This window comes from Sphaerodactylus townsendi, linkage group LG17, assembly GCF_021028975.2.
Source record: "Sphaerodactylus townsendi isolate TG3544 linkage group LG17, MPM_Stown_v2.3, whole genome shotgun sequence".
Taxonomy (NCBI): Eukaryota; Metazoa; Chordata; class Lepidosauria; order Squamata; family Sphaerodactylidae; genus Sphaerodactylus; species Sphaerodactylus townsendi.
This window is the reverse complement of record NC_059441.1, coordinates 14,952,028-14,964,254: the sequence shown is the minus strand read 5'-3', so window position 1 is coordinate 14,964,254 and position 12,227 is coordinate 14,952,028. Positions and strand designations below refer to the sequence as shown.

General features: G+C 47.3%; 1 protein-coding gene across 2 annotated transcripts in view; it reads right to left on the bottom strand.

Annotated features, from left to right (window-relative positions):
• The window catches only part of LOC125424479 (tropomodulin-2), a 41,915-nt gene that overhangs the window by 24,921 nt on the left and 4,767 nt on the right, over positions 1 to 12,227 (bottom strand). The window contains exons 2-3 of one of the 2 annotated variants that reach the window (XM_048481743.1): positions 5,492 to 5,681; positions 4,470 to 4,626 (exon numbers count right to left, since the gene is read on the bottom strand). In XM_048481743.1, the coding sequence (XP_048337700.1) occupies positions 4,470 to 4,626; positions 5,492 to 5,617 (283 nt within the window). In that variant the 5' untranslated portion in view covers positions 5,618 to 5,681. The remainder of the gene's footprint in view (positions 1 to 4,469; positions 4,627 to 5,491; positions 5,682 to 12,227) is intronic. The other variant, XM_048481742.1, reaches the window with a different exon arrangement.

Sequence of the window (12,227 nt, the reverse complement as noted above, 5' to 3'; positions counted from 1 at the left end):
CAGCGGCCCAGGCCAGCCTAGATGTGTGTGTGTGGGGGGGGGGGGGACTCTGTTTGCCCATGCCCACAGAGAGGGCTCTGAGTGCCACCTCTGGCACCCGTGCCATAGGCTCGCCACCACTGATCTATCCCATGTGTGAAGGGTGAAACCTTTGAATTACAAATAATCTGGAAGAATTTCCCCTCCCCTTTCCTTCCCTGTTTCAGATCAGTCATACCTCCAAACATGTCTCAGAATAGAAGCAAGCACTGCACACTTGGTTTGCTGGCCCCTGCTCCTCTGCCTTTAATAACACCTTGCTCCACAGACACTGTGTCGTATCCTGGCAATTTCCACTAACTCCACTGACTCCCATCCCCGTTCACGTTACTCATCAGGCTCTCCTGGTCCCCAGGAGCACCCCTTTGTGAGGATCAGAGAACGGGAGTAGAAAGATAAGAAAGTCCAGATGGAAAAACAGTATAATGAAGCTCATCTCCATACTGTGAAGAACTTCACAGGCAAGTTGAGCTTGGAACATCAATAGGAGCTGTCCGTGGGCTACATGTCCATGGTCGGAATGTTTTGGTGGAGCATAGGTTAGCAGATGTGTGATTCTGACCACCAGTGACCCTGGACATATGTGCACAGGCTACTGCTAAATAAGTTAAGGGTGCATATTTACTTGGAATAAAGTTCTGTTGAGGTCAGCAGGGCTTGTGCATGGGTAAACAAGGCTGTACTGAGACCATTGGGCATATGTGCACAGGCTACTGCTAAATAAGTTAAGGGTGCATATTTACTTGGAATAAAGTCCTGTTGAGGTCAGCAGGGCTTGTGCATGAGCAAACAAGGCTGTACTGAGACCAGTGGACATATGTGCACAGGCTACTGCTAAATAAGTTAAGGGTGCATATTTACTTGGGATAAAGTCCTGTTGAGGTCAGCAGGGCTTGTGCATGGGTAAACAAGGCTGTACTGAGACCATTGGACATATGTGCACAGGCTACTGCTAAATAAGTTAAGGGTGCATATTTACTTGGAATAAAGTCCTGTTGAGGTCAGCAGGGCTTGTGCATGAGCAAACAAGGCTGTACTGAGACCAGTGGACATATGTGCACAGGCTACTGCTAAATAAGTTAAGGGTGCATATTTACTTGGAATAAAGTCCTGTTGAGGTCAGCAGGGCTTGTGCATGAGCAAACAAGGCTGTACTGAGACCAGTGGACATATGTGCACAGGCTACTGCTAAATAAGTTAAGGGTGCATATTTACTTGGAATAAAGTCCTGTTGAGGTCAGCAGGGCTTGTGCATGAGTAAACAAGGCTGTACTGAGACCATCGGATGGAATCTTCCAGTTGGGTTCCACCTGGCCCCCCATAAAGTTCATGCAGACTTAGAGCAGCTCTTAGGCTGCCCCCTTTTTCCTGCCCTTGGCTGTTCTGCCTGGTTGGTAACTGCTCGTCCCCAGAGCCCCAGCCCTGAAACCTATAGCTTGGTTCCCATGTACAGGAAAGGCCTCTCTGTGCTTCTCAGTAGCCCTGTGGCCAGCGTAAAGGGCATCAAATTGGTTCCAGCGAGAAGGAGCTGTTAAGCTTCCAAAATAACCATCCCATGGCTATTTCCTAGCTAGCGCCTGCCAAAGCAAAGGCTGGGCTTAGAAACGCTGCGTCTCGCATGTACAGCCAGCCAACGTTCACGCCTGACCCTTATGCAACACTTAGAATGTGTTGCCAACTTTGAATCAGAACGCTCGTCTCCTAACAGCCCGAGGTTCCCCACAGGGCTCATTTCTGTACAGGGGAGGGGTCATCTCAGTAAGGCGAGGTTCATTGGGATCCAGTTGCCGCCCTGAGCCCTTCTTGGGAAGGGCGGGATATAAATAAATAAATAAATAAATATGCAGCTCAAGCCAAAAACGAGGACCAAGCCAAGACCTGCCATATCCGGAAGGCTGACAACAAGGTTCAGCCAGTCATGTCTGCAGGACAGCAAACTTTGCCTGGATCCAGCATGGGAAGCATACAGAAGGGAGAGTTATGAGAAGGATTATGGGATATAATCATTATTATTAACTGGGTACCATGCAGTTCAGACGGAATGCCTCAGAAATGCATGTATCACTGGCCAGTTCACTGGTTCAACACAGAGTGACCATTGTTACATACAATTAAATTAAACATGCAATTAAATTGGGCCGATGTACTAGGAATGCGGAGGATTGAGAGGGGCCCATTTGTCCTGTGTTAGTCAATGCTGCTGTGATTATTGTGATGCATTAAGTACACAGATGTGCACACGCAAACAACTGAAGCTCTTTAAATGCACTTCTTTAAAAAAAATAACCTTCAGTGTTACCACGAATGTACTTTTCCTCCCACAAAAATCTCTCAACTCCCGCTGAAATGTGAGATGGTATCTAATCAGGCATCTGAAGTTATTAGGCTCTGTACAATAGATGTGGAAAAGACAAACATCAATTCATATTCAGGTTTGTACTCAAAAAGGACAAACATACAAAAGAGGCAAGGAGAATGGAAAAGAAAGCAAGGTGCTCGGGAGCAGCAGCAGCAACAGAAGGCCCTTGCTTTCACATCCTGCATGTGAGCTCCCAAAGGCATCTGGTGGGCCACTGTGAGTAGCAGAGTGCTGGACTCTGGTCCACTGGTGTAATGCCCATTGGGCAAGGTGGGCAGCTGCCCAGGGCATCACCTTGTGGGGGGCATCAAAATGCTGGGTTCATTTTTGGGTATTTTAGTGGTTTTCCATTTTTGGCCTGCAGGGGGTGCAGTTGTTAGGCTAGTGGCACCAAAATTTCAGCGTACCATCAGGAGACTGTCCTTATGCTACCCCCCAAGTTTGGTGAGGTTTGGGTCAGGGAGTCCAAAGTTATGGACTCCCAAAGGGGGTGCCCCTATCCCCCATTATTTCCAATGGGAGCTAATAGGAGATGGGGGCTACAGTTTTGAGGGTCCATAACTTTGTCCCCCCTGAACCAAACTGCACCAAACCTGGGGGGTATCATTAGGGCAGTCTCCTGATGAGACCCTGAAAGTTTTGAGATGGTGCCTTCAGAAATGTGCCCCCCCCTCCCACAGCCTGCAACCCCCATTGACAGCAATGCAGAAAACTCAATGCAGAACAAAGATTCTTGGGCAAATTTCTAGGATGTTCCTGCAGGGGGTGCATTTTTGGATGTATCGGCACCAAAATTTCAGGGTATCATCTGGAGATGATGGCACCCCCTTTATTAGGCATAAATTAAGAAGTTGTTTATGATCAGACCAGAAACCGTTCAATGGGGTGGCAACAAATTGACAAAAGGAAAACAGATTATCAGGAAGAAATAGAAGTTAAATCTTCTATAAAATATATTAAAGATAAAAGCATGAATTTACATGTTAAAAATATAAATATGTATTAACAGGCCCAGGGGGTTGTGTCTCTTTTGAAGCAGGTGCTGCTGCTGCTGCTTAACATGACCTAACCATTAAATGTATTAAGATCGCAACCAATTTAGGATGACCCTTTGTGGAGTTTTCAAGGCAACAGCTGAGCAACGGTGGTTGGGTGGTGGTGGTGGTGGCCGCGGCTGGGATTAAGAGATTAACAAACATATCCTCCAAAGCAGAATTTTTTTCCTCCCGAAGGACTTGCCCAAGCCTGCACAGCCGAGTAAAAAAATGGCTTTTTTTACTCATGCTTTGCAAACTGCAAGTTAAATAACCCCTACAATGTTTAAACCCCAGGGAGACAGCCTGGAAGATTGAATAAAGCAGCCTACAAGACTGGGGGACTGCGCTGCGCTCACTGGGGTCTGATCTTGAGAAATACTGCAATAGGAGCGGCAATAGGAGCAGCAGCGGCGTAGTGGTTAAGAGCAGGCGTACTCTAATCTGGAGGAACCGGGTTTGATGCCCTGCTCTGCCGTCTGAGCTGTGGAGCTGTGAATATCTGGGGAATTCAGATTAGCCTGTACACTCCAACACATGCCAGCTGGGTGACCTTGAGCTAGTCACAGTTCTTCTGAGCTCTCTCAGCCCCACCTACCTCACAGGGTGTTTGTTGTGAGGGGGGGAAGGGAAAGGAGATTGTAAGCCCCTTTGAGTCTCCTACAGGAGAGAAAGGGGGGATGTAAATCCAACTCTTCTTCTTCTTCTTCTTCTTCTTCTTCTTCTTCTTCTTCTTCTTCTTCTTCTTCTTCTTCTTCTTCTTCTTCTTCTTCTTCTTCTTCTTCTTCTTCTTCTTCTTCTTCTTCTTCTTCGGGGAAAGCTGGGTGTGGGGGGAATCCACAAAACGTTGGTATAGTTGGCTTCTGAACTAGTGGGCGGACCACAGGCAAAACTAGCAATTTATCTGGGTTTGCTTTCACAAGTTGTACATAAAGCCCTGCAATTTGGCCTTTGATCTGTCTTCAGCAGGCAGACAGCATCAATTGCTTTGTTTACACGCCTCACCCTTTCAAGCACGCTTGCAGAGGAGCGGTTACCTTTCTTTTCTCCCGTAAAAGGGACAAAGTCTTCCCTGTCTTGGTGCTCCAAGGCTTGTTTCTCCAAGTAGGACAAGAGCCGCTCTCTGTCGAAGGGTCCAGTGGCAGATTTGTTGGTCTGGTCTTTTTGCCGGAAGCCTGCTGGCAGGAGTGCATTCTACCAAAGGGGGGGCAAGAAACAGAAATAGTCACCAAATAAGCCGTTTCCACATCTATAATTTCATCCCCAGACCCCACTCAGGTCTGATTGTGAATAAGGACCAGAGCACATGGCACCAGTTCAGTGAATTACCCTTACTGAACTGGTGCCGTGTGCTCTGGTCCCAAGGTTCATCATAGTCATGCCCATTAGCTTCCTGATAAGGTGGCACGCACGCACGCACGCACACACATACACACACGAGTCTCAGCCTTGGAGAGTATGGAAAAATGACGCCATGCAGGCAAATACATGCATACAATTTCTTTCAGTTTCTAATCCAGCTTTTCCAGGCACAAAATCTGTGTTGTTTCAAAACTGTTCTTTTTAACGCTAAACATACACCACCCAGAGGTGGGATCCAGCAGGTTCTCACAGGTTCCCGAGAGTAGGTTACTCATTATTTGCGTGTGCCGAGAGGGGGTTACTAATTGGTGATTTTGCCACGTGATTTTTGCCTTAGTTACGCCCTTCCTCTCAGCAGTAGCGCGCAGAACTTGAAGCAGTCTAGCAGGAGGTGCACCGCGTGCCTGGCAGCCTGCGCCTACGTGCATTCGTTTCCCGCCAGAGGAGCGGTGCAGCGGCTGCGTCCTTGCCACAGCCCTGCCCAGGAATGCCCCACCCCCGGAATGCCCGGCCACACCCCCGTCGTGCCCCGCCCAGCCCCATTGGCGCTACGCCACAGTTTGAATCCCACCACCATGGGAACCTGTTACTAAAATTTTTGGATCCCACCACTGACACCACCCCAATGCTTTGTATGTATCCCTTTGAGCCTGATGAAGATTGTTTGCAGGCGACCCCGCAACTATTGAACACGCACCTCTGGATCCAGGTCATCAAGAACACTTTCCAGCTGTTTCAGCTCGTCCTCTGAGAGTTTGCTGAGAATTTCGTCTTCGTTGATATTCTTGTATTTCTCTAACTCTTTCCGGAATGGTACCGCCATGGCTGCTAAGCTGCGTCCTGTGAAGTTGGCCTGCCCACCATTCGGGAATCAGTCTTCTGAATCTCTGTTGAGAATGAGAAATTGTCAGTTCTGTCTGAATGATTATTTGCCCCAGTGACAAAAACAGCGTGACGTAACAGCGGCCAGTTCCACGTATTTCCATATTAGTGTTATTTGTTTTCAGAGCTAACAAAGAAACCACCCCAGGGCTTAATGTGAGTTGCAGCTGAGACATGGAGGTCCACTTGCAAGACAGAACATTGGAAAGAAAGGAAGGTTGATTAGACCAGTGATGGCTAACCTTTTTAAGACCGAGTGCACAAATTGCAACCCAAACTCCACTTATTTATTGCAAAGTGCCAACCCAGCAATTTAACCTGAATGCTGAGGTTTTAGTTTAGAAAAAAAACGGTTGGCTCCCTCTTCCTCCGCCCCACCCGCTCGAGCAGGGGCCAGCCTGCTCTAGCCTCCAGCAAGTCCTGCGCGCACCGCTCTGTGCCTCTCTAGCATCTCTGCCTCCTCTGCCCCCGCCCCCGGGCAGCAGCAACCCAGAGCACAGGCACCAGGTCTACCAGCCGAGTCCTCCCTGCTCACCGCGGTGAGCGCATGTTGTACTCAGTGGCCCAGGCCAGCCTAGATGTGTGTGGGGGTGTGTGATTTTCTGCCCCCCACATGACGAATTCTGTGTGTGCGTGCCCACAGAGAGGGCTCCGAGTGCCACCTCTGGTACCCGTGCCATAGATTCGCCATCACTGGATAAGACCATTTGGCAAAACAACGAACAATAACTTGGCTACAAAAAGTGGGGTTAGCGGCCATCAAAATCTTCAGCTAGATAAAAAAAAGTATCTTGCAGCAACGATGACTTATTAACATGTACCCTTCTAATAAAAACTGCAACGTGATATTTATTCTATGTTCATAAAATATTCGGAGAGCCAGCGCGGTGTAGTTGCCAAGAGCAAGTGGATTCTAATCTGGAAAACTGGGTTTGATTCCCCACTCCTGCACCTGAGTGGCGGAGGCTTATCTGGTGAACCAGATGTGTTTCCGTACTCCTGCATTCCTGCTGGGTGACCTTGGGTTAGTCACAGTTCTCTCAGAACTCTCTCAGCCTCATCTCCCTCACAAGGGTTTTCGCTGAGAGGAGAGGAAGGGAAAGGAGTTTGTAAGCCACCTTGAGTCTTCTTACAGGAGGTAGGGTATAAATCCAAACTCTTCTACTTCTTCTTAAAATCATAAATTTAAAAATATTTCTTAATTAAATGACCACACAGGAGATAAATATCATCATCATCAACCTTTTATTGGCATGAGTTTAAAATACAACAGAGAGGTTGAGGAGAATCAAGTTAAAATAAGTAGGTTCAGACATTTCCAGCAGTTAAAACAATAAATAAATAAATAAACTAAAATCTGTGGCGATTCTGTTGTGCCAACGCCAGGAATTTGGCAACGTCTAGGGATCTCTGAGGAGACTGATCACAAAGCAGATAGAAAGATTTGACCTTGTCTGATGAGTAGGCATAGTTCTCAGTATACGGGTCTATATATTGTCTTCTAGATGAAGCATATAGTTCGCAATCTAGGAGGTTCTGCTCGATTGTTTCGATGGCTTTTTGTGAGCAGGGACACGTTCTTTGTTGGTATGGGATCTGGAGAAATCTGCCGCTCAGGACTGCTGAGGGTAGGACGTTCAGTTGGGCTAGCATTAAGGTACGTCGGAGGTGTGGTGAAGATATATTATAGAAATACCTTGGTAGCCCTTTACTGAAGGGGGGAAGGTAGGAGTCCTCCGGTAAAATGCCTTTTACCAGGAGATGAACATATTTCAGCTACTGGTCTCCTTCAGCTTCTGTATATATTCAGTCACAGAGCACATCTAAAGACACTTACCACCACAAAGAGCTGCTCACTTATTTTACAGTATTCAAGTATAAATCCTCTGCCTACTCATTTCCATAGAATTTAAAAATCACTTTTAAACTTCTTTGTACATATATACACAATGGACCCAAATTATTGGATCATATATACGAGTGTAAAGCACCACCCACGTTGCAGACCCAACTTCTGGGGACCCAGTCGGGTTTTCAAGGCAAGAGGCTAACCGAGCGGTTTGCCAGCGCCGCCTTCTGCATAGCAACCCTGGACTTCCTTGGCCAATCCTACTTCGCTTCCAAGATTGGGCAACCCTGGGCCATCCTGGTGAGGGCGTGGCATGCACACACACACACTCCATTCTATTCTTACAGGTAAAATGAACAGCAGCTACAGATTACTTCAAGACCACATTGTACAGTAACGTTTCTCACAATACTAGAACCAGGGGGCATCCATTGGAAATGCTGGGGGGAAGAATTAGGACTAATAAAAGGAAACACTTCTTCACGCAATGTGTGATTGGTGTTTGGAATATGCTGCCACAGGAGGTGGTGATGGCCACTCACCTGGATAGCTTTAAAAAGGGCTTGGACAGATTTATGAAGTCGATTTATGGCTACCAATCTTGATCCTCTTTGATCTGAGATTGCAAATGCCTTAACAGTCCAGGTGCTCGGGAGCAACAGCCGAAGAAGGCCATTGCTTTCACCTCCTGCCTGTGAGCTCCCAAAGGCACCTGGTGGGCCACTGCGAGTAGCAGAGAGCTGGACTAGATGGACTCTGGTCTGATCCAGCTGGCTTGTTCTTATGTTCTTATGTCTGAGTACGATTCAATCCTCTCTCACCATGGGCGGAGACAGATGTAGCTTTTAAGAGGAGCAATCTTGACCGTTGCGGGGTGAAGCGCTGGTTCTCCCCCTTCCTTCCCAAATCAGGTCCTGCTCACCTAGTTGGAAAGCTGGGCAGCTAGCATTGTAGCATTTGTAGGGGGCTTCTTATCTAACCCTAGAATACCGCAAGATAATAAATATTCACCCCAGTTTGCCTATGCTCAGCATTTCCTTTGGAAATTCTGCCAATGAAATGTTTGCCTAGGGAACGAATATTGCTGGCAGGGAAACTGGGAACAGACAAGATGTTCTGCCTCCTGAAGGCCAAAACTCCCACCTGCGTTGTAAACAGCCGAAAGGCTAGTGTGTAACAGTAAATCACCCTTCCGTTGAGGCGGTCACTCAGTTCAGAACAAGGGACATTCAAAACTGCCTTCCTTTTTCACACGTGCAGTTGGAGTTAAAGATAAGCTGAAAAGCACTTTAACTAGCATATTCAGTCAGGAGGCCTTTGCGTTCTGTCCCTCCAGAGAGGCAGATGGAAGTAATTAAAAGCAGAGAGTCCAAATCTCAGTTTGTGAACCGCCCTCTGCAAAAACAACAGCAGAAGAGAATTAATATAATCCTTTGCCCTTTTGTGCTGCTAAACACCAGCATTAGTGAGGCAAAAGCTGACTTGATCCATATTAGAGCCAAAAGCTACCTTGTGAGTCCTTTTTTTTTAAAATTAAAGAGATATGTGCTGAAATATTACATTCGGACTGCTAACAGCCACCTGGGAGGCGGGAAAGCACAACTGGGCTTAAATCTTCAGGAACCCCCCGTTTTAAAAAAATCAAATGCAAAACGTGAACACATAATTAAACGCTAGTCCTCTAGACGGCAGCCATTGACGGGGCTAAAAGGCTTTAGAGAAGATTACGGCTTTTCAGAAACATATTAAACAGTTCGTAGGCTTTCATTGCACTTTAATAACATTTCCAGATAAGTCCAAACGAGCTTGGTTACAGAGGCCCAAAGCACGTGCAACCAAAGAACTTCCAGCCTGCAAGACTCGGTGGAAAAGACAGTGATGTTAGGAAAAGAAAGAGGAGGAGGAGGAGGAGGAGGAGAAGGAGAAGGAGAAGGAGAAGAAGAAGAAGAAGAAGAAGAAGAAGAAGAAGAAGAAGAAGAAGAAGAAGAAGAAGAAGAAGAAGAAGAAGAAGAAGAAGAAGAAGAAGAAGAAGAAGAATGTATTTACAGTCAATGACCAAATATAGAGGCAGATGCAGTGTGAGATTGGTTGGCTCTACAAAGGAAGCCCCATGGTCCTCTAGTTGTAAGACCTGAGCAAGGTCGCTATAAATCAGAAGTGACTTGATGGCGCTTGACACACTTCCATTCCTTCCAGCCCGGCATACGAGAAAACCTGCGCGCACGCAAAGATAAAAATATGGAAACATGCCCAGGCAGTTGCTAGTGACATTATGGATACTCCAGCGTTATCCTTAGAATAGCTGTTTCTGTTCAGAAAGAATCTGTTTCAAACAGCAACAAAATGCCTCGGTAACCAAGGTAACCTTGGAATCATTTCTGTGGGGAGTGCCCCATATCGTGCTAGTCAATTCCTTCTCTCCCCACCCCCATCCCCCGAGACCATATGGGAACAGAGACAAGTTTTATTGGAATGGCAGCATCTGCACACACCCTTTAAAAATGCAGCGAACAAGAATGATAATTCACATAATTCCCCTGCTTCTGCAGCCTGATGAGCAAAGACTACTTAAACCACTTCCTGGGCCTTGGTCATCTGTAAACACTCTCCCAACACCAAGGGGAGAAGGACATGTCTGTGACAACCAGCAGTGTTAAGTGACAGACAGCCGTAATGATGGGTGCAAGCGGTTGGTGGGAAGAGTTCCTTCTTGCCTCTGATGTTGCGATAGAAGTGGCAATTAAGGTCAGACAGAGTAGTATTAAATGAGGAAGCTAGTTTATCGTTTCACAAAGCTCGTGCACTGGCCAATTGTCCTGGGTTCCCTTTTGCAGCCTTCTTGCTTCTTCCAAGGTCCTCAGGACAACATTTTAGTAAAGAAGACGGGGCTAAGATAGTTAACAGCCCTGGTCACAAGCCACAGCAAATACATCAGAAGAAGAGGAGGAGGAGGAAGAGTTTGGATTTATACCCCACCTTTCTCTCCAGTAAGGAGACTCAGAGGGGCTGACAAACTCCTTTCCCTTCCTCTCTCCACAACGGACACCTTGTGAGGTAGGTGGGGCTGAGAGAGTTCGGAGAGAACTGTGACTAGCCCAAGGCCACCCAGCAGGAATGTAGGAGTGCGGAAACACATCTGGTTCACCAGATAAGCCTCTGCCCCTCAGGTGGAGGAGTGGGGAATCAAACCCAGTTCTCCAGATTCTAATCCACCTGCTCGTAACCACTACACCACGCTGGCTCTCTTTAGGAAAGAGAGCCCTGCTCACAGGCTACAAGGAACACAAGTCAAACCCGTGTACAGTGCGGATAGGATATTTCTTTGTACGTGTCTTGAGCAATCCTGACGTTGCCTGTACGGCACAATGCTGGTTGGCTCTTTCTTGAAACATGGCGGGAGGAAAGGAAGGAATTTGCACTTGGTATACAGGTTGGAGAAAGGACACAGAGAAGCAGAGCTCATCCTGCAATAGAAGAACTCACATAGCTTCTATTTGCAAGTGTGCCTACGTGTAACCTTACTTGCCCACTTGGTAGGCATCCCAGCTGAGTGTGCAACTGAAGCCAGGCATCTACTACACAAACTCTCCAGATGGGCAGCCACACCAAACTGGTTTTCATAAAATGCCACCCAAAACTTGCTGTGTTTTTTCAGCAACTTCTATCCCAATGACTCACTACGTTTAATCTATCTTGTGTCCAGAGGTGGGATCCAGCAGGTTCTCACAGGTTCCCGAGAGTAGGTTACTAATTGTTTGTGTGTGTGCCGAGAGGGGGTTACTAATTGGTGATTTTGCCATGTGATTTTTGCCTTAGTTATGCCCCTCCTCTCAGCAGTAGCGCGCAGAACTTGAAGCAGTCTAGCAGGAGGTGCACCGGCGTGCGTGGCAGCCTGCGCCTGCATCCATTCGTTTCCCGCCCAAGGACCGGTGCAGCGGCTGCGTCCTTGCCACAGCCCCGCCCAGGAATGCCCTGCCCCCGGAATGCCCGGCCACGCCCCTGGAATGCCCCGCCCAGGCCCATTGGCGCTACGCCACAGTTTGAATCCCACCACCATGGGAACCTGTTACTAAAATTTTTGGATCCCACCACTGCTTGTGTCCCTGCAAGAAAAGCAGACTGCATGTGTATATGTTAAGTGCCATCGCGTTGCTTCTGACTTAGGGCAACCCTATGAATTAATGTCCTCCAAAATGTCCTACCATTAACAGCCTTGCTCAGCTTTTTTTATTGAGTTGATCCATCTCATGTTGCGTATTCCTATTTCTCTGCTGCCTTTTCCTAGCATTATTGTCTTTTCCAGTGAGTTTTGTCTTCTCGTAATGTTACCACAGTATGGTAGGCTCGGTTTAGTCATCTAGGGAAAAGTTCAGCCTTGATTTGATCTAGAACTCACTGGTTTGTTGTTCAAAGGAATCAACTTTCTTCCTGTCAGCTTTCTTCATTGTCCAGTTTTCACACCCATAAATAGTAACAGGGAATACTGTGGCATGAATTAACCTGATCTTGGTCACCAGCCACACATTCTCACACTTGAGGATCTTTTCTAGCTCCTTCACGGCTGTCCTTCCCAGCCTCAATCGCCTTCTCACTTCTTGGTTGCAGTCTCCTTTTTGGCTGATGGAGGAGCCAAGGAACAGAACGTCTCGGACAATGTCAATTTCTTCATGGTCCGCCTTACGGTTGTGAAATTCCCCTGCAG